Source organism: Alosa pseudoharengus, unplaced genomic scaffold, assembly GCF_046254945.1.
Source record: "Alosa pseudoharengus isolate Yale_2024_CS ecotype anadromous, Long Island Sound unplaced genomic scaffold, YU_APseudo_1.1 YU_APseudo_1.1_scf_7, whole genome shotgun sequence".
Classification (NCBI taxonomy): Eukaryota; Metazoa; Chordata; class Actinopteri; order Clupeiformes; family Clupeidae; genus Alosa; species Alosa pseudoharengus.
In genome coordinates, this window is record NW_027468859.1 from 19,880,456 (window position 1) to 19,903,951 (window position 23,496).

Below are 23,496 nucleotides of genomic sequence, written 5' to 3' on the forward strand. Positions count from 1 at the left end.
AAAACCTATATCACCAATACTCAGTGCCAAGTTGCAATAAATCTCACTCAATCTCATTTCTCTTAGTCTAGATTTAACGTCCCTCAAGGTCTACTCAAGGTTCCTTGATTTTAAAGGTCATATGTTGGGACTTGCTGTTGCAATATGTTCTAAGGTTTATACTGTATTTGGACCTGGACGGTCGCTGCTCGCAGCTATATTTCCTCATTTGGATGATATATAAAACAGACCCCCAAAAATGAAAACAAAATGGCAGCTTGTTGTGAAACAGAAACATTCAAATTAATAGCAATCGCCCTCCGACAATAATTAGATCTCATTTGTTTATATTTTCTGCAGTGTAGAAATGTTAATGAAGTTTTAGAGGTGATAATTAATGTAGCTTTGTTTTCTAGTTGGTAGGTTGTCACTCTTCTCACAGCATCAGCTCTCTAATTCCCATTGTATATACACAGCCATTATATATAATAAACGACCAGGCTATGTGTAGGAAACACATGAATTATGTATAAAAATGCACCACAACAATTTACAGTGCCTGCCTCACAGCAACACTCCCAAGACATTAAAACACAATGAGCCTATAAGCCCATTGTCATTTTTCCATTTTCTTGATGTAAGTCTTCATGAAAGTGCTCATCAGTCCGTATAGATTTAGGCTTTTGGTACCATGCTGTACAATGTACAGTGTTGATGAATTAAACCTTGACCCCTGCATGGGGCATCAGCATCTGTCTGTGCCTGCATGCCCTGGAGCCTGTGCTTGCATTCTGCTTGAGACTCTGGCTCCTACGTGCGTTCAGCTATCGATCGGACCCCTGACCATCCATCTGTCTTTGAGGGAGGGCTTAATGCAGCATAATGTTTCCATAACGGCCCTCTCTTTCGCTTCGTGTCTGCGTCCCCTGACATATCGACTGAACTTTGAATTTGGGGCCCATCGATCTCCAGGCGCCAGGGGCCATCATAACCACAGCCTTGTGCGATTATTCGGAGGCAGATAGAGGAGGGGAGGGAGCCATATTTACGCTGTGTGTGTTTCTCTCTCCATTCCATATCAACATCATTTCTCCAGAGTTAACTGCTCAGTGCTGAAACTGCCTTCCATAGAGCAGAAGGGGCATCAGTTGGCCTACAGTTTACATTTATTTAGCTATGGACAATCTCGGTAGGGTTCCTTTGGAGATGGAGCATTACTTGTGTTCACAGCCTGATGAAAACAACTTACTTTGCCATTGTTTAAGCCATTATCTAGCCATTAATGTGATGTGGTAAGTGATTTCCATATCGGGAGATCTGCCAGGCTGATGATTTTCTCAATGCAAGCAGAAATTTGAGTTACGATATAGTATAGCAAAGCTTCTTTATATACGCTGTCAGTGTAAGCCACGGGGCCCTAATTTAATGATGCCTAGCTATAGCTAATTTACAGTAATAACGAGGCAAAATCAATTTGCTCATTTAACACCACGGACCGTAACCACAAACATTGACGAGTCAGCTCAAAGCTTACACATGCCCCACAATAAATATAGTTATAGGGCCCATGGTTTTCTTTTAAAAGATTTTCTTTCCAGTGAAAGACTTTCTCAGATTTAGAAAACCATACCCACCCAACATAGAACGATTGAATTGAAGACAATAACACACAGAAATACAAACAGACAATGCAGAGAAATATTGTGTACATTGTGAACATTTCTTTATTGGACACAAAGACAGGATCAGTCATTTGCAGTTTCATTAGAATAGCAAATACCATTTAAGACCATTTTCAACTTAGACATGTTACCTGTCACATTATTGAATTGTTTTTTTGTTTGTTTGTTTGTTTGTTTGTTTGAACTTAGGCTGTGTGTGTTTTTCTGTTTGCTCAAATTTACTCAGACAGAAAAGCTGATGTCATGCTTGTGTGCTTGTTGATTCTGTTGTTGATGTGGATATGGGAGCCCTCATGCCTTTGGCTACAAGGGATTTTGTACGAGAGAGAGAGAGAGGGAGAGAGAGAGATAGCGAGAGAGTGAGGGAGAGAGAGAAAGAGAGGGAGAGAGAGAGAGAGAGAGAGAGAGAGACAGACAGACAGAGAGAGATTCACCATTTGGATTAATGTCTCATTAACTCCACACATGATTCGGTTCCTGCTTTCCAAAACTGGGCTTGATCACGTTTGGCCGTGCGTTGCACATCAATATTTTAGTAGCCATTATGCGGATGATTGAAAAACACACAGTCCTGACAGCTGCTGGCAGTAGACATGAGATGAGGTAATTGGCTCTATATTGGGGAGGTAGGTGACCTGCAGTAACCTGTGATTTGATGGTATTCTTCCGTCCTCCAGGGCCACAGCACACATCTGCAGCCAAATTGAATGAGCTCATCACACACACACAAAACCTGGTACATTACATGCTGCTGAATGGGGTTGTGATGATCAACTGATTCCACTGCCTTTTTATATCTTTTTGTGTGTGTGTGTGTGTGTGCGTGTGCGTGTGCGTGCGCGTGCGTGTGCGTGTGCGTGTGCGTGTGCGTGTGTGTGTGTGTGTGTGTGCGCGTCTGTGTGTGTGTGTGTGTGTGTGTGTGTGTGTGTGTGTGTGTGTGTGTGTATGGATATGTCCAGGTCAGATTGGCAGTCTGCAGGCCACCCAGATGACCCACGAGGCAGCGATCAGGGACCTGGAGTCGGAGAAGTGCCGTCTGAAGGACAAGGTCCAGCGGCTGGACGAGGAGAGGGAAGCCCTGCAGAACAAGAGCCAGGCACTGGAGGACAGGCAGAAGAACCAGATCGTCAACCTGGAGAAGGTATAGAGTTCACACATACAGCACAGACCATAGAACCAGTCTGGACTGGAGAAGGTATAGAGTTCACACATACAGCACACACACACACACCATGGAACCAGTCTGGACTGGAGAAGGTATAGAGTTCACACATACTGCACACACACCATAGAACCAGTCTGGACTGGAGAAGGTATAGAGTTCACACATACAGCACACACACTATAGAACCAGTCTGGACTGGAGAAGGTATAGAGTTCACACATACAGCACACACACACCATAGAACCAGTCTGGACTGGAGAAGGTATAGAGTTCACACATACAGCACACACACCATAGAACCAGTCTGGACTGGAGAAGGTATAGAGTTCACACATACAGCACACACACTATAGAACCAGTCTGGACTGGAGAAGGTATAGAGTTCACACACAGCACACACACACCATAGAACCAGTCTGGACTGGAGAAGGTATAGAGTTCACACATACAGCACACACACACCATAGAACCAGTCTGGACTGGAGAAGGTATAGAGTTCACACTTACAGCACACACACCATAGAACCAGTCTGGACTGGAGAAGGTATAGAGTTCACACATACAGCACACACACCATAGAACCAGTCTGGACTGGAGAAGGTATAGAGTTCACACATACAGCACACACACCATAGAACCAGTCTGGACTGGAGAAGGTATAGAGTTCACACATACAGCACACACACACACACACACCATGGAACCAGTCTGGACTGGAGAAGGTATAGAGTTCATGCATATTTCACACATACCATAGAATGGACTGTACTAATGTGCAAACACATCATGTGTTATTTCCCACGAGGGAAGCACCGCTAATTTTGTGTTGTACACATTCAAAAGTTGTATAGGAAAGGTCTCATTTTTATATTCAGTAGCAGTTATGTGGAATGAATTATTGGAGCTGGCTAAGTAGTAACCCATCCTAAACAAATCCACCGTGACAGTTTTGTATGCACTATAGATATAGACAGATGTGAATGTACACACATTAACTGATATCTACAATAACTTATTCCTACATATCTACAGTAGCAATAACTCTCTGTGTGATGTATTTCAGCCAGTTTCACAAAGTTCCGAGCCCTAAAATAGAAAAATATAGACTTCTTTATTAGCCTCCCACTCGCATTGACTGTCAATGGCCCCTGACATCTATATTTAATTCAAGGGGACCTTCTGGCATCTTAAAATAAGGATTTCTCAAGCACCACATTGGGACCTTGTTGAAGACGATCTATAAACGACAACTCTTATTATAGCTCCCCTTAAAACAGATATCACAGTGCTCGGGCCGGTCTGTGGAGTGTGTGTGGTTTTTTTGTGCGACTCTACCAGAGATAGCGTTATCGGCCTTGCTCAGGCATGTTGAGGCTTTCAGAGGGGGCCTCCGTGTCCCTGACAAGGAGCTCTGCTTTTTGGATACCTCACCGACTCGCTGTTCAATTATGGATGGGACCGGGGAGTGCCTCCGCGGTAAGAAGATTTTTGAAAGCTGAGTTAAGGTCCTTCACTTCCTTTTCTACCCCCCCCCCCCCTTTTTTTTTGTTCTCTCTTTTTAGGGCTCTCTTTTCTAGTCTCTCCATTTGTCCTTCTGGTCCGCGTATATATTCACAAACACACCCGTCCACTCTTTGTTTCGCACGCAGGCTCATACATACTCATAAGCACAAGGTCTCTGAAAAATTCACAAGCACAGCCACTCGCACTGTCCGCTGTTATATCATTGCAAATGTATATTGCTATATAACTATAGACCCCTTCAGTGTGCACACCTTTTCTGTGACGTGGACCGTGAAGAGGTCTATTGACCTGACCATGCCATCATCTGGAGAACAGCCTGAGACACGTTTTCCAGCTCATTACGAAGACCGGCTAAGACACCGCTAACTTAATCATGAAATCTAAACGCAAATGTCAGTCGTAATGTAGTTTTCACTCCGTAGAAAAGGTTGTGTTGTTGGGAAGTGTATGCCTAAAGGTGTCCGCTGTCACGGCCAGAGTCGGTGTCCTTTAAAAGCAGACGGATAATGTCGGGCATCCCATCTGTCCAGTGCCATCCGTGATCCGTGCACCCCCCCCACCCCCCCCCCACCCCCGACTGTCTGTCTCTCTGCCGTGCTCTCTGTCCCCCAAATCAAGAGTTCCATCCCTAATCTCACTCAGTTCTTCCATTGGACCGCAAGTCGTTTTGTGCTTTCAGCTCTTTCACTCTTTTCTCTACCTCCTTTTTCCCTGGAACACTCAAATCATGGAAAAGAATTCTGCTTATTCTTTTCTTCTCTCTCTATCTCTCTCCCTGACCTCTCACGCATACAAACTCTCTCTGGTTTTCTCTTTCTCTCCCTCCTCCACAATCTCTCTGAATCTCTCTCTCTCACTTTCTCCCTTTCTCCCCATTTAACACACTAGAGGAAGGGCATTCTTGCCTGCCTGCCTGTCCTTGAGTAGCAGGTTGCCATGACAACGCTCTGCAGGCACAGAGAGAGAGAGAGAGAGAGAGAGAGAGAAAGAGAGGGAGAAAGAGTAGTGGTCCAGTTCAGTTCAGTGGGCTCTCACTGATCTCTCTGTCCTGGTCTGGTCAGCTACTGAGTAATATCTTGTTGTTGTTGTTTTTGTTGACATGTTTGTTTTGGCTGTGGGTTTACCGTGCTGTCAGTTTGTTGTTGAGACAGTAGATGAAGTGGGGGGAACAGACCTGGCCTGCGATCTGTCTGCAGAGCGTATTGCGGGTGAAAACAAGCCTCAAGCTTGCGTGGCTTAGAAACAGCGGAAGGTCGTGCCGGGGCACTCACGATGGAGCGTAGTGAAGGAGAGCAGAGCTGTGATTCGTGATTCTGTTGCACGCTCTCTTTACAAGGCTGAGGCTGTCTCGCTGCTCACACCTTGGACACACAGGAGAAAGTACATGTGCATGCAGGTGCACGTGCACACTCTCATGCATACACACACACACACACACACACCTTGCATGTATAAACACATAAACATTTTGTAGCAGAGTCTCCGAGGTCTAAAGTAATGTTCCTCACATCTGACCTTTAAATTCTAATTAAGTATTCAAATTAGTCCTCTGAGCCCTATGAATGTTTTTGTTGTTGTTTAGTTTAGTCAGCATTCTTTTTCGATTTACATTTATATAATATACTACACAACACACAGAAGAGCAGTGTTCATGCACCCTGGTTCCACAGATGCAGACCAACGTAGTTCCCTCTCTCTGGTCAAGCTTAGCTTTCTAAGCGTCAACTTTTACGGGGGCTTTTTTATTCCATATAGATAGATAAATAGATCGATACTTTATTGATCCCCAGGGGAAATTCAATTCAATATCTCGCTCCATTAATTGCTTCACCTGATCTCCGTCTTCAAACGGCTCATTAGCTGTATCAGGTGGGCTGCAGCCATAGCGGCTCTCTGTAGATAAGATTTGCTCAGCGCCGCTGCCGCGGCTAATCAAGCGCTTCATCTGATGAAAATGAACCAGGCAGGGGCGCCGAGCTTCACGAGAGCTGAATGGGGAGCTCCCCCGCTGCTCGAAAGCACGCTGGCATTTTTTAATTCATCTGCGGGAGCTTTGGGAATAGCCTAGCTACGGCAAGATGAATCATGATTTAAACAGTTTTGAGATACAGGACTGTGTGAGACTGCAGTTAAAGCTCAGCATCCATTTTCACTACTCCTGATGCTGAGTGGTAACATGGTACCTTGGGAATGACCCTCTCCGCTTTCTGTACTTTCAAAGGACGCACTCATTTTTTTAAATAATTTTTGCAGCAGGTTGCTAATGACTAGAAGGGGGAAAAAGTGGTTGATTACTACTTTATTGGAGTACCTCCCTATTATGTATGAATATGCCTTTTCTCACCCTACCTCTCTTACACACATGTGTAACACTCACAGCCACATCAAAAAGACGTGTGTTTGTGTGTGTGTGTGTGTGTGTGTGTGTTTCCCCAGGCCCTGCGTGAGGAGAAGCAGTCGTATGAGAAGGAGATGATGAATATGCGTGCCAAGTACGAGGAGGACGCGGCGCACTTCAAGGAGTCCCAGAGTCGCGCGCTGGAGGAGATCTCCAAGAAGCACCGCGCTACGCTGGAGATCACCCAGAGCACCGCCGAGAAGGAGAAGAACCGCCTGCTGGCTGTGAGTGGACACACTTACTACTCTACTCTGCTCAAAGCATCGGAGTATGCACACTTACTACTCTACTCTGCTCAAAGCATCGGAGTATGCACACTTACTACTCTACTCTGCTCAAAGCATCGGAGTATGTACACCAACTACTCTACTCTGCTCAAAGCATCGGAGTATGTACACCAACTACTCAAAGCATAGAAATATGCACACTAACTATTACTACTACTACTAACTACCAAAACATTGTGCGAGTGTGCACACTGACTACTTTACTTAAAGCATAGGAGTATGCACACTAACTAGTCTACTCTACTCAAAGCATAGGAGTATGCACAGTAGTCTACTCTACTCAAAGCATAGGAGTATGCACTCTAGCTACTCTATTCAAAGCATTGGAATATGCACACTAACTATTCTATTCAAAGCATTGGAGTATGCACAATAACTACTCTATTCAAGGCATCGGAGTATGCACACTAACTACTTTACTCCACTCAAAGTATAGGAGTATGCACACTAACTTCTCTACTCAAAGCTTAGGAGTATGCACACTAACTTCTTTACTCAAAGCGTAGGAGTATGCACACTAACTACTCTACTCTACTCAAAGTATATGAGTATGCACACTAACTACTCTACTCAAAGCTTAGGAGTATGCACACTAACTTCTCTACTCAAAGCATAGGAGTATGCACACTAACTACTCTACTCAAAGCTTTGGAGTAAATGCATTATATATATTATATTTAGTTTTTAATATATGCAATCTTCCTTACAAAACAATAACTGCTGTACAATGCAGCAAAATGCAGTCTCTCATGTCCAAAATGCTGCATTTCTGCAGTTAAGTGCAGTGCAATGCAATTTCATCATGTCCAAAATACTGCACTCCTCTCCTGCATATAAAAGAAATTCCTCAAAAACTTCTGCTTTGACACTCAGTTTTGACACTTATGTAAGGGTATGACTGCAACGTACTCAAAATTAGTATGTAACTCATTGCATTGCTTCAGTTTCAGCATGCATAATGAGTGTGCACATTGAATCTTGTACAGCTAAAAGTATACTTCCAAGAACTATGCTTTAGAAACATTAGTGTATCCATTATGGCATTACCCCCTCACTACACTCAAAAATGAGTGTGCGTTGTACTGTAGGCTGTTCTGCCCACAGTGGGACTAGCATCAGCATGCACTTCACTGTGTGTTCAAATCAATATACATCCCCCTGTGTACACTAGTAGCTCGGTCTGCCATAGAGGTCTTACTGTATAAACAGATAAAGATATACTTCACTGAGTTTAAATGATAGAGTCAACCACTTTCACTTTCACAAGGGTATACAATACGTGCCAAGAAATTTGTCACAAACCAAGATGTCAGCACATATATATATATATATATATATATATATATATATATATATATATATATATATATATATATATATATATATACTGTATATAGGAAAACACCTTCAGTGGTGCACTCGAACGTACGTTCGCATCTTACAGACCTGCATTAAGCATTCCGGTGGATGCCTTTCAACTGACACATGACACGTACCCCCCCTCGCCGCCTGCCTGTAGAGTAGAGCCCCAGCTGTAGAGTCTGTGCTGCTCCACCTGCCTGCCACAGCTGGCTAGGATTCCGCCCACGTTTCCCCTTAACGCAGCAGCGGTGAGTGCAGTGGTGGTGGTCACTGGGGGGGAGGAGCGGGAGTCGGGGGGGAGTGGAGGAGCGGGGGCCAAGCGGAAGGTAGGCTCTGTGCGTCCGTGAGGAGAAGGAGTAGGCACAGATGCCCGGGGAATGTCAATCAGGCCGGGTTCCACACGTCAGACTAAAGGACTGAAACCAAGATGACTAGACAGTGAGAGAGTGTGTGTGTGTGTGTGTGTGTGTGTGTGTGTGTGTGTGTGTGTGTGTGTGTGTGTCTGTCTCTGTCCATGTGTGAGATAAAGTGAGAGTGTGATCTACATTGTAAGTGTCTGTTTGTGATTCGGAGAGTGAGAAAAATGGGAAGGGGGGGGGGGGGGACAGACAGCATGTGTGAAAGAGAGTGAGAAACACTGGCCTTGTTTCGTCTCATCCCCACATTTGTCATAACCGCAGAGCAGGCAATCAATCACAACCTGCTTGTAAATAGCATTAAACGGAGAAACACTGTTCTCTCTCCCTCTCGCTTCCCTCTCTCATTCTCTCTGTCACTCTTTCACACACACACTCTCTCTGTGTCATTCCCCTCTTCTTCTGAGCCTGTCAGCGTAAACAGCACCAGATTCCAGGCTTCAGCCATGCGCATCATGCTGCCTGTCATCTCACTGTCACAAGTGTCCCATGTGGACCTGCCGTCTGTGTGTGTGTGTGTGTGTGTGTGTGTGTGTGTGTGTGAGAATATGTTCAGGCTCCTTTTCCTTTTATATCTGTGTGTGTGTGTGTGTGTGTGTGTGTGTATGTGTGCGTGTGTGTGTGTGTGCGTGTCTCTGTCACACAGTCTGTGTTCGCATGTGTGTGAGGACATCTGTCTAATGCCCACACCTTCCTGAGGCAGTATTGCGTAGGTCTGCACCACCTTTCCCTTAGACAGAAATAAGCTAACACACACACACACACACACACACTCACACACACTCACACACAGAGACACACAGACACACATAGAGCTTGTTTACATTTGATAGCATCAATCATATCTCTCCTGAGTTTTTATCTGTGCATATCTTTGTATCTGCATATGTTGACAAGTCGGACAAAAAGCATGGGGGGAAGAGAGGGCGTACATTCTGTAACTGTGTGTGTGTGTGTGTGAGACTGTGTGGGTGTGTGTGCGTGTGTGTGTGTACGTGTGTCCAAGGGTACTTACTCCTGGTGGAGAGACTCCAGCCACGTTTTATCCGGACTCACACTCACGGCTCATTAACCACAGCGATGAACATTCATCTCACCGGCAAATGCTGAACTATCTCTATCACACACATCTCTATTTCTCTCACACACACACACACACACACACACACACACACACACACACTCACATACAGACACTGAAAGACACACACAGACACCTGCACACACACACACAGCCACACAATCTCTCTCTTTCTCTCTCTCTCTCTCTCTCTGTCTCTCACTCTCACTGTACTTCACACACACGCACACACGCACACACGCACACTCGCACACACGCGCTTCACACACATTCACGCTTCACACATTTATTTACCACCGTTTCCCCCTTGACCCTGTGTAATATGTGTTAGCTGGCTGACAGGCACCTTCCTTATTGATTTGAAGTGGTGCCACTGCAGAGTCCAGAGTCCAGCCTTACTCTATTCCACATCCCGCCACTCACCTCCAGCTGCCGTCCTGGCCCTCTCCAAACTGTCTGTTTTGATATCATCAGCAGAAAACATATGTAATGAACCAACACAAAGACGCGCTCGATTGACTCAGCCAAAACACAATCTGGCATCTCTCTCTCGCTCTCTCCATCTTTCTCTCTCTCTCTCTCTCCTCCTCTCTCTCTCTCTTTCTTTTCTCTCTCTGTCTTCATCTCTCTCTCCGTCTTTCTCTCTCTCTCTCTCTCTATCACACACTCTCTCTTTCATTATGTGCTGTGTGAGCCAGCCAAAAAAAAAAAAAAAAAACGTTGTCACATCGCTCTCCAGTTCCCTGTATTTTTAAACTCTTATCAAAACACTACTTAATCTTTTTCAGCGATTACGGCAAATATCAGTGGAGACATGGAGACAAGATAGTTGGCTGGGGAGCTTGAGAGAGCAGACGCACACAGACATAATGGATTTCTGTCTGAAGCCACTGACTTGAGGTTGAGAGTGTGGAAGCGTTTTTGATTTTGGTGTGGGTGGCATTCCCAGGGGTAGTGTCATCAGTCTACAGAAAAACGACAGTAACACTGTGTTTACTGTGGATGTGCTCTGTGTTTGTGGTGCCTGGTTTTTATGCATATCTGTACATGGCTGAGTGGGAAATAAGCGATGTTTGTACATCTGTACATTCATGTGTGTGTGTGTGTGCGGGTGTGTGTGTGTGTGTGTGTGTGTGTGTGTGTGTGTGTGTGTGTGTGTAGTAATATATGTCTTGCATGAGAGTGTGAGATTCACAGCTGTGAGAGAGAAGTTGTGAGGAGTAGCACTAAGGTGTTAATGACATCATCAAAAAAAGGTTGGCGTTATATATGCATGTTTGACAGGGTGTTTGTGCATGTGTGTGTGTGTGCGTGGAGCATGTCTGTGTAAATGTGTGATGGTTTTGAGGGAAGAGGAGAGAAGAGAGATGTGGAGTGAAGGATGACTGGAGAGGTGAAGAAAGGGGAGCATGATGGAGGATGAAAGGGTGGGTGAAGCCCACAGGAAATGACAGTGAAGGTTTGATGGAAACCAGACGAAAGTGGAAAGGGGGATTGACACGTCCTGTGAGGAGTGGAGGGTGGAAGAGAGGGAGGGAGGGAAAGTAGGAATTTCGGAAAGGTGAAGACATGAGAGGATGAGAGAGGAGAGGAGAGTAGACGACAGGAAAAGAAGAGAGGTGAGAAAAAAGTGGAGAGGAGAGGAAGACTGCACACTGGGAATGGGAGACAGAGGTGCACTCAAACAGAGGCTCGTTTGAGGAGAATGCACTTTCTTTGAACTTTTAGATTGTAGCTTTTTTTGTGTAAACTTTCCAAATTGCTCGATTTAACCCTCAGGCATCTATGTTTGTTCACGGAGAACTGCCTCCTCAGACCTTCTGTGTTTGTTTGCAAACGCTCACAGTGAACTCCAAGCAAGCGGAAAAAAACGGAAGAGAAACTGAAAACTTGTTTTTTGTCTGTTTGCCTACCTTGAATGAACGAACGCGTATCAGATGAAGAATGGAGAGAAGGAAAGGAGGGATCATGGAGGCGTTGGGAAGAGAGGAGAGCGGAGGACACAATGGGGGGAGAACAGAGGAAGGCATCAGATGAGAAGAAAGGAGGGAAAGGAAAGATGGAAAAAAAGGAGAGATCATGGAGGCGCTGGGAAGTCAGGAGAAGAGAGCAGAGGAGACAGTGGGAGGGAGAGGGGGGGGGGGCGGAGGAAGGCAAGGGCATGGAGGGAGTGCCAACTGAGTAGGAGTGGAGTGAAAAATGCAAGGCCTGTAAATAATAAAAAAGACTCCAAAACTGTGTGTGTGTGTGTGTGTGTGTGTGTGTGTGTGTGTGTGTGTGTGTGTGTGTGTGTGTGTGTGTGTGTGTGTGTTAGAGAGAGCATGTAAAATAGACAACGCCGTGACTCAGAGTCATAAAAAGAGTGTGACGCCATCGCTGACGTCTGACGTCCTCTTTCAGACAAGTCTGCAGGCTATCCCCGCTTCTCCACACACACACACACACACACACACACACACACACATGCAGAGTGTAGTAGTGTTGCTTTTCTGTCCCTCTGTATAAGCATTCTAGCTGACTTATTCTGGCTGAAGTTGTTGGAAACCTTGCCAAGGACCTCGGTGTTTTTTTTTTTTTTCTGTTGACACCGCAGCCAGCCCGAGTCAGAAAGACGGTCATTAGGTTGAACCATTGTCTCAGTGTAGATGGCTTCTTTGGAAATTCTCCGGAATAAATTCTTCCAGTGGGGACTGGAGTCCTGCTTTAGACCCTGCTGGCCCCTGTGTCTCTGGCAGAGCCTTTGTTTATTCTAAACCTATTACCTGGAAATGGGTTCTCAAGAGATCAAGGGATGCGTTTGCGATGGAGTGAACCGTAACAGGAACGATTGCAGGTTCATCTTCTTCATGGAATTAAGACACAGCGTTAGGGAGAGGTGGGGGTGGGGGGGAGGGGAGGGGGTAGGCCTGCCGGCACGGTTACAGAGCTTGCTTTCATCAAAATTAGATGAGGTGGCATTTGCATATCTGTGTGCTTGAAAAAGACTGGCGTGGTAAATGATGTGCGCATGCCAAACGCAACACATGGCACGTGCCTCTCACCCTCGCTAAGGCAAAGAGGCGAAGCCCATGAATGATTCATCCCAAAACTTTAGTGCTCCTCGTTTTGACAAGTCCTGTTCATTTATAGATGGATATGGCTCCATCCCTGTGCATATAGCACACACACACACACACACACACACACACACACACACACACACACACACACAGACACACACACACACACACACACACACACACACACACACACACACACACACACACATGCATTACGGCCTGACTGTAGACTGCATTCCACATGCTCTCTATGATGACTAAGTTATATGCATGTATGCAAGAGTGTGTATGCATGTATAAGAGTGTGTTTGTTGATCTCCCAGACAGTGATGGACAATGGAGTACGATCTGGTCCATGATCTGATGCAGGTCCAATGCACATCAGGTTGAGACCATAAACTTAGATATGTCTCCACTGCTGTCAAGACTTAAAGAGACATATTTTCCTCCTCATTATTTTCCCCATTAATTGAATTCCTTTGGATACAGCTTTGGCTTTCACACTCATTTTAGGTTTTAGGAAATGTAATGAATGCATTTTTAATTGTAATTGCATCAGAGTGAATTTTTAAACTCTTGACTCTCCCAGAGCAGTCATGCGCTACTAGAGAACCTGTTGGCCACACATATTGATTTATGCCTAGACATAAGGCTCACTGCCGCTGTATATTTCATGAATTTCTGCTGTTCTGTGTGTGTTTTTCCATAGACTGTATAAATAAAGTATTTTTTTATTGCGCAGGCATCGCGGCTTGCTCTGACTTAGCTTTGGAGTGGGCTGGTGCAAAGACACGGGTCAGGATCGTTAATTTGTGTGCCATTGACAGGTCCACATTTCCTGTGAGAGGGATGTGTGTGTGTTTGCATGTGCGTGTGTGTGTGTACACTTCTCGCCATGTGTGTGTCTATTCAATGTGGGCGTGCTTGCCTCTCCACCAGTGACAGAAATACCTCCTGTGTGGGAGATGGCTCGGTTGACATTCTCTCCCTCTCGTCTCTCTCCCGTACAGAAAACTGTCAAAGCGGGCCCCCCCCCCCCCCCCCCCCCCACGCTCTGCTGCACGGTTGAAAAGCAGCGCTCTAATCCTCACACTGGGAAGACACCAACATTTCACTCACTGCAGCAGCAGCACCACCACCACCACCACCACACAGGTCCTCCACAACACAGGAAGGAGTCGCATGTGCCATCCAGGCACTCCGCTCAGCAACAACAATGCCTTGCTCTGCTCTACTTGCGTCTGACGGTTCCTATCTTGTCATACAGCAAAGGCTAGCGCTCCTTTTTGCGAGAGCACGCAGACACACATGTCGACACGGCCATTAATTAGATAGTGGAAAACCGCCCACGCTCAGATGAACCGTACCAATTATGCATTCACGTGTCGTCTGAATGGGCTTTATTTATAGCCAGAGACAATCAATATGGAGATGCTCCTGTTGGAGGCCCAGAGGCAATTCAAATACAGTTTTGCAGTATCAGTTGAATGGTGATTGCATTGATATTGATCAGTGCTGTTTCAGCCATAAAGTCCCTTGGTGTCTAGTGTAATTGGTTGTGACTCCACTGAAGCTGTGGATATTACTGGGTGAAAGGTAAAGCTATGTGCCCCCACCCCCCAGAGTGAAATCTGTGCTTTGATTGGTGCGTTTCCAGGAAATGGAGCAGAAGTTTGAGCAGGAGCGACAGGCTTTGGAGGAGCAGAAGAACTGCCTGCGGGAGCAGCTGGACAGCATCAGGCAGGAGCTCAGCACCAAGCTGGAGATGGCCAACTGTGAGGTGAGAAATACTACTGTGCTGCTACTTCTTTCTCTCTCTCTCTCTGTCTCTCTCTCTCTCTTTATCTCAATTCAATTCAGTGTGCTTTATTGGCATGGTTCTCTTTCTCTCTCACACACATGTGCAAAACACTCTATCTATCTGTTGCTCAATATGTTGTCTAACGGGGAGTCATTTTTCCCGTTGCACCGACACTGGATTGTAGGGTTCCCCCACCTGCCAAATCCCACTTTAAGCACTGCTCACACTCACTCTCTCACATACACTCACAACACCAACGCATACAAGGTCAAAGAGACAAAACACATTCAAACCCATGTTAGACCTTGAGACACATACATCCACACAATCATACGATATGTGTGTCATATGTGTTCCTCAGTCTAATTAAAGGGATATTTAGCTGGAGCTAAAAGTGGTATCGCCAGACTCAGAGAATAGCTGGAGAAAGAAATAGAGAAAGTTAAAAATCAATTGTTTAACTCAAGGGGATGTGGAAAATGACTGTAATTCCCCAAATGGTGGAATATCCCTTTAAGGCATATTACTAGTTGGTCAACATGGTCAATATAAGGCCAGGAGACCCTGGGCATTGTGTGTGTGTCTGTGTGTGTCTGTGTGTGTGTGTGTGTGTGTGTGTGTGCGCGCAAGCGTGTGTGGGGGTATGTTTATGCCTGATCGTATGCAAACCAGAGCCCCAAATGTCTGCGGCAAATGTTCAGTGCTTGGTCATTACCAGCCAAGGACCCCCGTGACGAATTGGGACCCATTCCACCCACTTGGTCCATTACACCAGAGCTGCACTGCCTGGTCCACAGGCTGCCGGCTTCACTCTGCGTTGGTGGTGATGAAGCTGCTCAATGGTCTTGACTAAATGAAACCAATTGGCTGAATGAGACCCGACTGTAATGGTTGTCTGATGTAGTGAGGTGTTTTTTTCATTAGTGTGTGAATATGTGTGTGAGAGTCAGTGTGTGCGAGAGAGAGAGAGAGAGAGAGAGAGAGAGAGAGAGAGAGAGAGAGAGAGAGAGAGAGAGAGAGAGAGAGAGAGAGAGAGAGAGAGAGAGTTGAGTAGGCTGTGGGTGGATCACTGCAAGATCATTGTGAGATTTATGTAAGATCTTTGTAAGACTGGCTTGTAACAGTTGAGATCTGTGTAGACGAGGGTTTTCTCAGATCCAGCCTATACAAGGTTTCCAATATGTGAGATCCTCTCGACATCACTGGCTGATTTGTAAAGCATAAAAAAATGCTTGAGAGCATCCCCTAAGCCTAAGGCCTATACTAGATGACATGAATGAATGACATTTTTCTCCTGTTTTTCTACTTTGCTCTAATTCATTTCCTCTCTCTCTCTTTTCTGCGGTGATTTTCCTTTTATATTTTATTCCTCCCCTGCTTCTCTCTGACATCCCCCTCTCTTCTCTTCTCTGCTTCTCTCTGACATCCCCCTCTCTTCTCTTCTCTTCTCTTCTCTTCTCTTCTCTGCTATCTATCTCCGTCATTACTCATCTTCTGCCACTGTGTTTCTATTCCAACTTCCTGCTCTGATATCATCATCCATCATTTGATTCTAATTTTTACTCCTTCATTTCTGACTCGTTTTGTTCTCTCTCTCTCTCTTTCTCGCTGTCTCTTTCTCTCTCTTTCTCTCTTCTGACCAATCATTGTTCTTTTTTTTTATTTAGTTTCTTCACCGTTCTTTGCTCTCCTCCTTCTCACTCCATGCCATATTTTGAGTAATTTTTGACCTTTCTGCCAAAGGTCATCATTCTTTCTGGATTCTGGATTCTGCCCTTTTTTTCTGCCCCTCACATACACACATGCCCTCCTCCACACACACACACACACACACACACACACACACACACACACACACACACACACACACACACACACACACAGACAGATATCTTTATATCTTTCTCATAAACCATCTCTTTCTCTCACTCTATCTCTCCCCCATCCCATGGGGCAGCCGTGGCATACTGGTTAGCGCTTCGGACTTGTAACCGGAGGGTTACTGGTTCGAGCCCCGACCAGTAGGCACGGCTGAAGTGCCCTGGAGCAAGGCACCTAACCCCTCACTGCTCCCCGAGCGCCGCTGTTGTTGCAGGCAGCTCACTGCGCCGGGATTAGTGTGTGCTTCACCTCACTGTTCAATGTGTGCTGAGTGTGTTTCACTAATTCACGGATTGGGATAAATGCAGAGACCAAATTTCCCTCACGGGATCAAAAGAGTATTTATACTTATACTTACTTATACTTGTTTCAACTGGAACTTTCTAGCTCGCTGATGGTCAGTAAATAACTTACTCCCTCTCTCTCTCTGTTGGGGTGTGCAGGTGTCTCGTCTGCAGGAGATGGTGCGTGAGGGTGAGCAGGGCCTGGGCAGTGCCGCCGGGCAGATCAGCAGCCTGCAGGAGGCTCAGGACAAGCTGCTGGAGGAGCTGGACGCCACGCGCGCCCGCCTCCGGGAGACCAGCAACCTGCTCACCGCGCTGCAGGTAGACACACACACACACATGCACATACACACATACAGTACGAATACACCCACACACACATACATACACATACATATTTAGGGGCAGCCGTGGCATACTGGTTAGCGCTTCAGACTTGTAATCGGAGGGTTGCCGGTTCGAACCCCCGACCAGTAGGCACGGCTGAAGTGCCCTTGAGCAAGGCACCTAACCCCTCACTGCTCCTCGAGCGCCGCTGTAGCAGGCAGCTCACTGCGTTGGGATTAGTGTGTGCTTCACCTCAGTGTGTGTTCACTGTGTGCTGAGTGTGTTTCACTAATTCACGGATCGGGATAAATGCAGAGACCAAATTTCCCTCACGGGATCAAAAGAGTATATATACTTAAACTTATATACACACACACGCACGTACACACAGGTACGCACAAATGCACTCACAAACTCGCACATACACAAATGTGCACACAAATGTCCTCATACACACATACTGTACGTGCGCACACACACACACACACACACAGATGCATACACACACACAGACTCCAGTTTCCTGGCCACTGAGCTACAGGTGTATGCACAGTTAATGTCAGCTCTAGTATACTTGTGGAGCTGCCAGGAACCTATATCAGCTAACATGGGACAGGTCCCGCACATTAATAATCTGAACCTACGCTCCAATGGCTGTCCTGAATAATGTATTGCTTTCATTATACGCTGCTTAACACACATCCACGTATGCACACACACACACATGTACACCCACACACACACACACACACACACACACACACACACACACACACACACACACACACACGTACACACACACACACACACACACACACACACACACACACACACACGTACACACACACACACACATGTACACACACACACACACACACACACACACACACACACACACTCACACTCACACACACACACTCACACACACACACACACACACACACACACACACACACACACACACACACTGAGTGGCCCGTGCCACTTGATTAGAGAGGCTGTACTCCAGCCGTGCTCTTCCCCTGCGCCCTTGACCCGTGCGTGGCGACGTGGGCAGTGAGCCTGCATAATCAGCACCTGAAAGAATGGAGAAGAGATGGGGGAGAGGAGTGGAGGAGGGGATAAGGAGTGGAGAGGAGAGGAGGAGTGGAGAGGAGAGGAGAGAAGGGGAGGAGTAGAGGAGAGGAAGTAGCGAGGTTAAAAGGGGAGCCGATCCGTGTCAGTGAATTAGGATGGATGAAGGTGGGCCGAGGTTTTATTTCCACACCTCCTTACGAAGGGGAAGGGGCTGATGGATGGGCCAGTGTGTGTGTGTGTGTGTGTGTGTGTGTGTGTGTGTGTGTGTGTGTGTGTAATAGACCGAGAGAGACAGAGTGGACAGGGGAGTGTGTGGTGCTTGAGGGTTTATGTTCAGGATTCACAAGATGGAGCCTCATTATTGTCTGCTCAGTGTTAATGGTGCTCTCTCCCTCTCCCTCCTTCTATCCCTCCCTCTCTTTCTCTCTCTCTCTCTCTCTCGCTGTTTTTCTATCCCTCTCTCTGCCTGCTCCACACTCATTCCCGTTTGTCACTGCACTATCAATCATTGTCACTCCAACACTCCATCTTTACTCTTTTATCCCCCATTCCTCCCTCACCACCTCCTTCACCATCCTCCTCTCCTCCCTCATTTTCTCTCTCTCTCTCTCCCACCCTCCCTCTCTTTCTCCTTCTCCCTCTCTCTTTCTCTCCCTCCCTCTCCCCCTTTCCCTCCTTCTCTCTCTCCCTCTCTCTCTCTTTCTCTTTCAGGGTGAGATGGAGACTCAGAAACAGCAGCACGAGGCCAAGCTCATCAGCACTCGCGAGGAGGAGAAGCTCAAGATGGATAAAATGGCCCTGGAACTGGAGCTCAAGTGGACCGAGACGCTCAGGTCCGTCTCTGTGTGTGTGTGTGTGTGTGTGTGTGTGTGTGTGTGTGTGTGAGACTTGTATCTGCACTTGTTAACACCTCTTCTCCCAGCTATGTCTGACAGTAGCATCTCAAGTATGTGGTGTGAATTTAAATGTGTTCACAGCATCGTAGTACTGCATTCACCCATGGCCCTGCTCCTGAATTAAGTGTGTGTGTGTGTGTGTATGTGTGTGTGTGTGTGTGTGTGTGTGTCTGTGTGTGTGCTTGCGAGATACAAAAAAAAAGACTGACACAGAAATTCATAGATATGTAGGGAGAATGAAGGAAACGGAGAACAGGATATTGGAGGGATACATGATATTGTTCATGTGTTTCTCTGTAGCTCTGTACGAGAATACGTAAGAATACTGTGTGTGTGTGTGTGTGTGTGTGTGTGTGTGTGTGTGTGTGTGTGTGTGTGTGTGTGTGTGTGTGTCAGTGAGGTGCAACGTTTTGTGGGAGGTGTTAATTAAAGCCCTGATGCACTGACCTCCACTGTAAGCACACACAGCTCTTAATGGCCAATATGTCAGTCCACTCCTGTGCCGAGACCACCTCCATCCCCAGCAACCCCCACCACCATCACCATACCAGCCCCACCACCCCTACACACTCCACTGCTCAGGTAGCTGAGCTTTAGACACACACCACCACCATACCAGCCCCACTACCCCTACACACTCCACCTGTACATACTCCACTCCTACATACTCCACCTGTACATACTCCACCCCTACATACTCCACCCCTACACACTCCATCTGTACATACTCCCCCCTACACACTCCACCCCTACACACTCCATCTGTACATACTCCACCCCTACACACTCCACCTGTACATACTCCACCCCTACACACTCCATCTGTACATACTCCACCCCTACACACTCCATCTGTACATACTCCACCCCTACACACTCCACCTGTACATACTCCACCCCTACACACTCGATCTGTACATACTCCACCCCTACACACTCCACCCCTACACACTCCACCTGTACATACTCCACCCCTACACACTCCATCTGTACATACTCCACCCCTACACACTCCATCTGTACATACTCCACCCCTACACACTCCACCCCTACACATTTCACCCCTACATACTCCACCCCTACATACTCCACCCCTACACACTCCACCCCTACACATTTCACCCCTACACACTCCATCCCTACATACTCCACCTGTACATACCGGTACTCCACTGCTCAGGTAGCTGTGCTTTAGACAAAGCGATGCACCTTGTACATGGACAGTCTTGGAAAAGCAGACTTAAAGCTACGTTTTCTGAGTTGGACTTGAAATGCATGCCGCAGCAAGTGGGACATTAATCATTAATCATGTTCATTTATCAATGCATAATCAGTGTAAGACTGCTTTTAACAGCCTGTTTACAAGACAGCTTTCCAGCGTAATGTGATTGCTGTGTGCAGTGCAGCTAAATTGGACATTGTGCCTGACTACAGCTAATGAAGTTGCCAAAATATGGCTAATGGCTTTGGCAACAGTAGGGCTCACGTGGGATTGAATCTCTTTCTCTAAGTTCTGCTTTCTATTTCTCTTTATCGTCCCTCTATCTTTCTTGCTCTCTTCCTATCTCTGCCCCCCCCCCCTCCATGGACATGATTTGAGAATGCCTTAACACGGTGATTTTAAATGGGTTATTTTCCACAGCATTTCATTTTATTTGTCTGCTATGGCTGTAAATGTGTGCTGTGGGTATTAGCTGCTGCGCCATTTGCTGTGAAGGTGAAGCACTTCTACTGGCGCACTCAAGTGAGAAAGACTTAACGTCTTTAGAGAACTGCCGGACAAATCATCGGCCTCCAAAGACAAAGCCTCATTAGGCGTCGTCCACCCTAGACCAACTATATGACAGAATCTATTCACTTTGCTTACTCTGGTGTCTCTACGGGGTTAGAGTGTGTGTGTGTATTTCTTGAATTTCCCCTTGAGGATCAGTATCTATCTATCTATCTATCTATCTATTAGGGCTGGGATAAACGATTATTTTTTAAACGATTAATCTAGCGATTATTCGATTCGATTATCTCCCAATTAATTCACTAATAGCAACTTATACATGTTTATTTAAATATATGAATTCTTTAACATTGCAATATATGTTTATTGCTCTTAAGATTCCAAAATAAAAGACTATACAAGTGCAAAGTAATGCATTCTTAGTCAGAGGTAGCATTCAATAAAGTTCAGTATGTCTAATTGAGTGCATTTTAAGACGTTTGTGTGGGAATCCTTGCAATTAACATTAACACAGTTAAAAGGCTGCTGATGTGTGGATGCAATTCATAACGTAGTTAGTTCAAATAACGGTTCGTACTTCTCCTTTGGACAAGCACTTTTGAGTCTTGGAAAACACTTTACACTTCCATTTACATCGGGATTTTGCAAACATTCAGACTCAATAAAATGAGCCTGAGTAACGAATACAAGCAGCTGCAAGTAAGCATGCTAAAATTGACATCCAAAAAGTATTCCAACGTTAGCTTTGAAATACTGCTTGATTGCATACTGTAACTTAACTTAGTTTAGTCTTCTCAATGTACTATGTTGTGATAAGACCTTAGCAGAGTTTACCTTAACTTTAATGCTGCAGTTTTGAACAAATTTGCGCAGCATGGTCACGATGCTAAGCGGATTTAATAGCAATTTAGCCCACTGTGTTCTATGCAGTGCTTCTATGTGGCAACAACAATCCTTCAACAATCGTGAATAATTTGTTAAATGCACATGCAGAGGAGGAGCAGCGGGCTCGTTACGAGAGAGAGCGGGCGGGGCGAGGAAAGGCTGTGTGAGTAAAAAGTGCAGCTCAATTAAATGATCTTATCTTTAATTTAAATAGTAGGACTATAACATAACATCAATGTGTGGTGGCCAGTTTTGATTTCGTGGTGCCCAGCCACAGATTAGTCAACGTATGGAAAACACTGAAGGTGTAAAATGAAAAATATTTAGCAGCACATGTTATGCTTGACTAATAGACTCTCATATTTTGCGTCGACGTATTTTTTGCGTCGACGTCATCGATTACGTCGACGCGTTGTCCCAGCCCTACTATCTATCTATCTATCGAAGGCCCTGGTAAATGTTGTATTGCTTGGGGTAAAAGTTTGTAGATGTTAAATACACTCCGGTATGTGCAAGAGATTGACAGTGAGTTGAGCTTATAAGGATAGGCAAATCTAGTCTATAGTTAGCCCAATGTTTGCAAATTGTTTGGCTTCACCCTATAGTTGATAGTGCACATGTAATGTAGAGATTATCAGTAAGGTATGATAAGGCAATGGATGATGCTATAGGCTTATTCTTCACCACATTCTGCTGGCTTACAACAGAGAGCTCTATGTGATCATTCATCTCAGAGGTGAGATGAAAAGAGAAGATAAAAGAACAGAAGAGGAGAAGAGAGGAGACGAGGGTAGGGGAGAAGAGAGGAGAGGAGAAGAGAGGAGAGAAGATGCTCCGATGCTTTTCCCTCTCATCTCTTCCCGCCTGACGATCTCATTTCCCAGAACATTTACTCCTCCATTGTCATCCGTGCTCCCGCTGCTCCCTCAAATGCCACATGTTTGGGGGGAGGGGGGTGGGGAGACGGGGCTGCTAACGCTAACGAGCTAACGAGCGGCAGGAAGCAGAGTGGAGCGTGGCGGCGGGGCGAGACGAGGCACGGAGACGAGCAGACAGGCCACCAGCCGTGAATATCAAGCACGGGACGATGGAGCGGCCTGAGCCGGCACACGCATGCCGAGGCCCTCGAAATGCTAAAGAGCCGCCAGCGCCAGCGCTGCCGCCGCCGCATCAGGGGGAAGTCTGAGAGACATTAAGGAGAGGAGATGGGCAAAGAGGAGGGGGGATGGGGAAGTGTGTGTGAATGAGGGGGGGGTCTGCTGTCTGGCTTTTGCGCAGTCTGAAGGGCGTCAATTGCCACAAGTCTCTCCTTCCTCGTCGTCAATTAGTGCCTTAATAAAGCATTAGGACTTGGAGTTCAAGCTGCCTCCCTGTCCACATAGCAGGGAAATGACACAATCAGCCTTTAGCACTCCACAGGAGCCTTAGTGGGTTTGCACTAGTGTGTTTGCATGCATGAAAGTGCACACACACACACACACTCACACACACTCTTTCTACTTTGTCCCCTTTTTAGGTCATAATTACTTTTCATTTAATCTCCACAAGACTCGACACAGATGACAATTACACAAACCCACAGCTAGCTCCACTCAAGCCCATAGCTAGCTCTACACAAGCCCACAGATGGCTCATTTGTCGTCAGAGCCCACTGCTAGCT

The 23,496-nt window shown here is 46.1% G+C and overlaps 1 protein-coding gene across 3 annotated transcripts in view; it reads left to right on the forward strand.

Annotated features, from left to right (window-relative positions):
- Nucleotides 1-23,496, forward strand: part of fam184ab (family with sequence similarity 184 member Ab) — a 93,865-nt gene that overhangs the window by 12,769 nt on the left and 57,600 nt on the right. For all 3 annotated transcript variants that reach the window (XM_076272489.1, XM_076272486.1, XM_076272487.1), the window contains exons 4-9: nt 2,621-2,802; nt 5,498-5,509; nt 6,787-6,972; nt 14,611-14,733; nt 17,079-17,240; nt 19,035-19,156. In XM_076272489.1, coding sequence (XP_076128604.1) covers nt 2,621-2,802; nt 5,498-5,509; nt 6,787-6,972; nt 14,611-14,733; nt 17,079-17,240; nt 19,035-19,156 — 787 coding nt within the window. The remainder of the gene's footprint in view (nt 1-2,620; nt 2,803-5,497; nt 5,510-6,786; nt 6,973-14,610; nt 14,734-17,078; nt 17,241-19,034; nt 19,157-23,496) is intronic.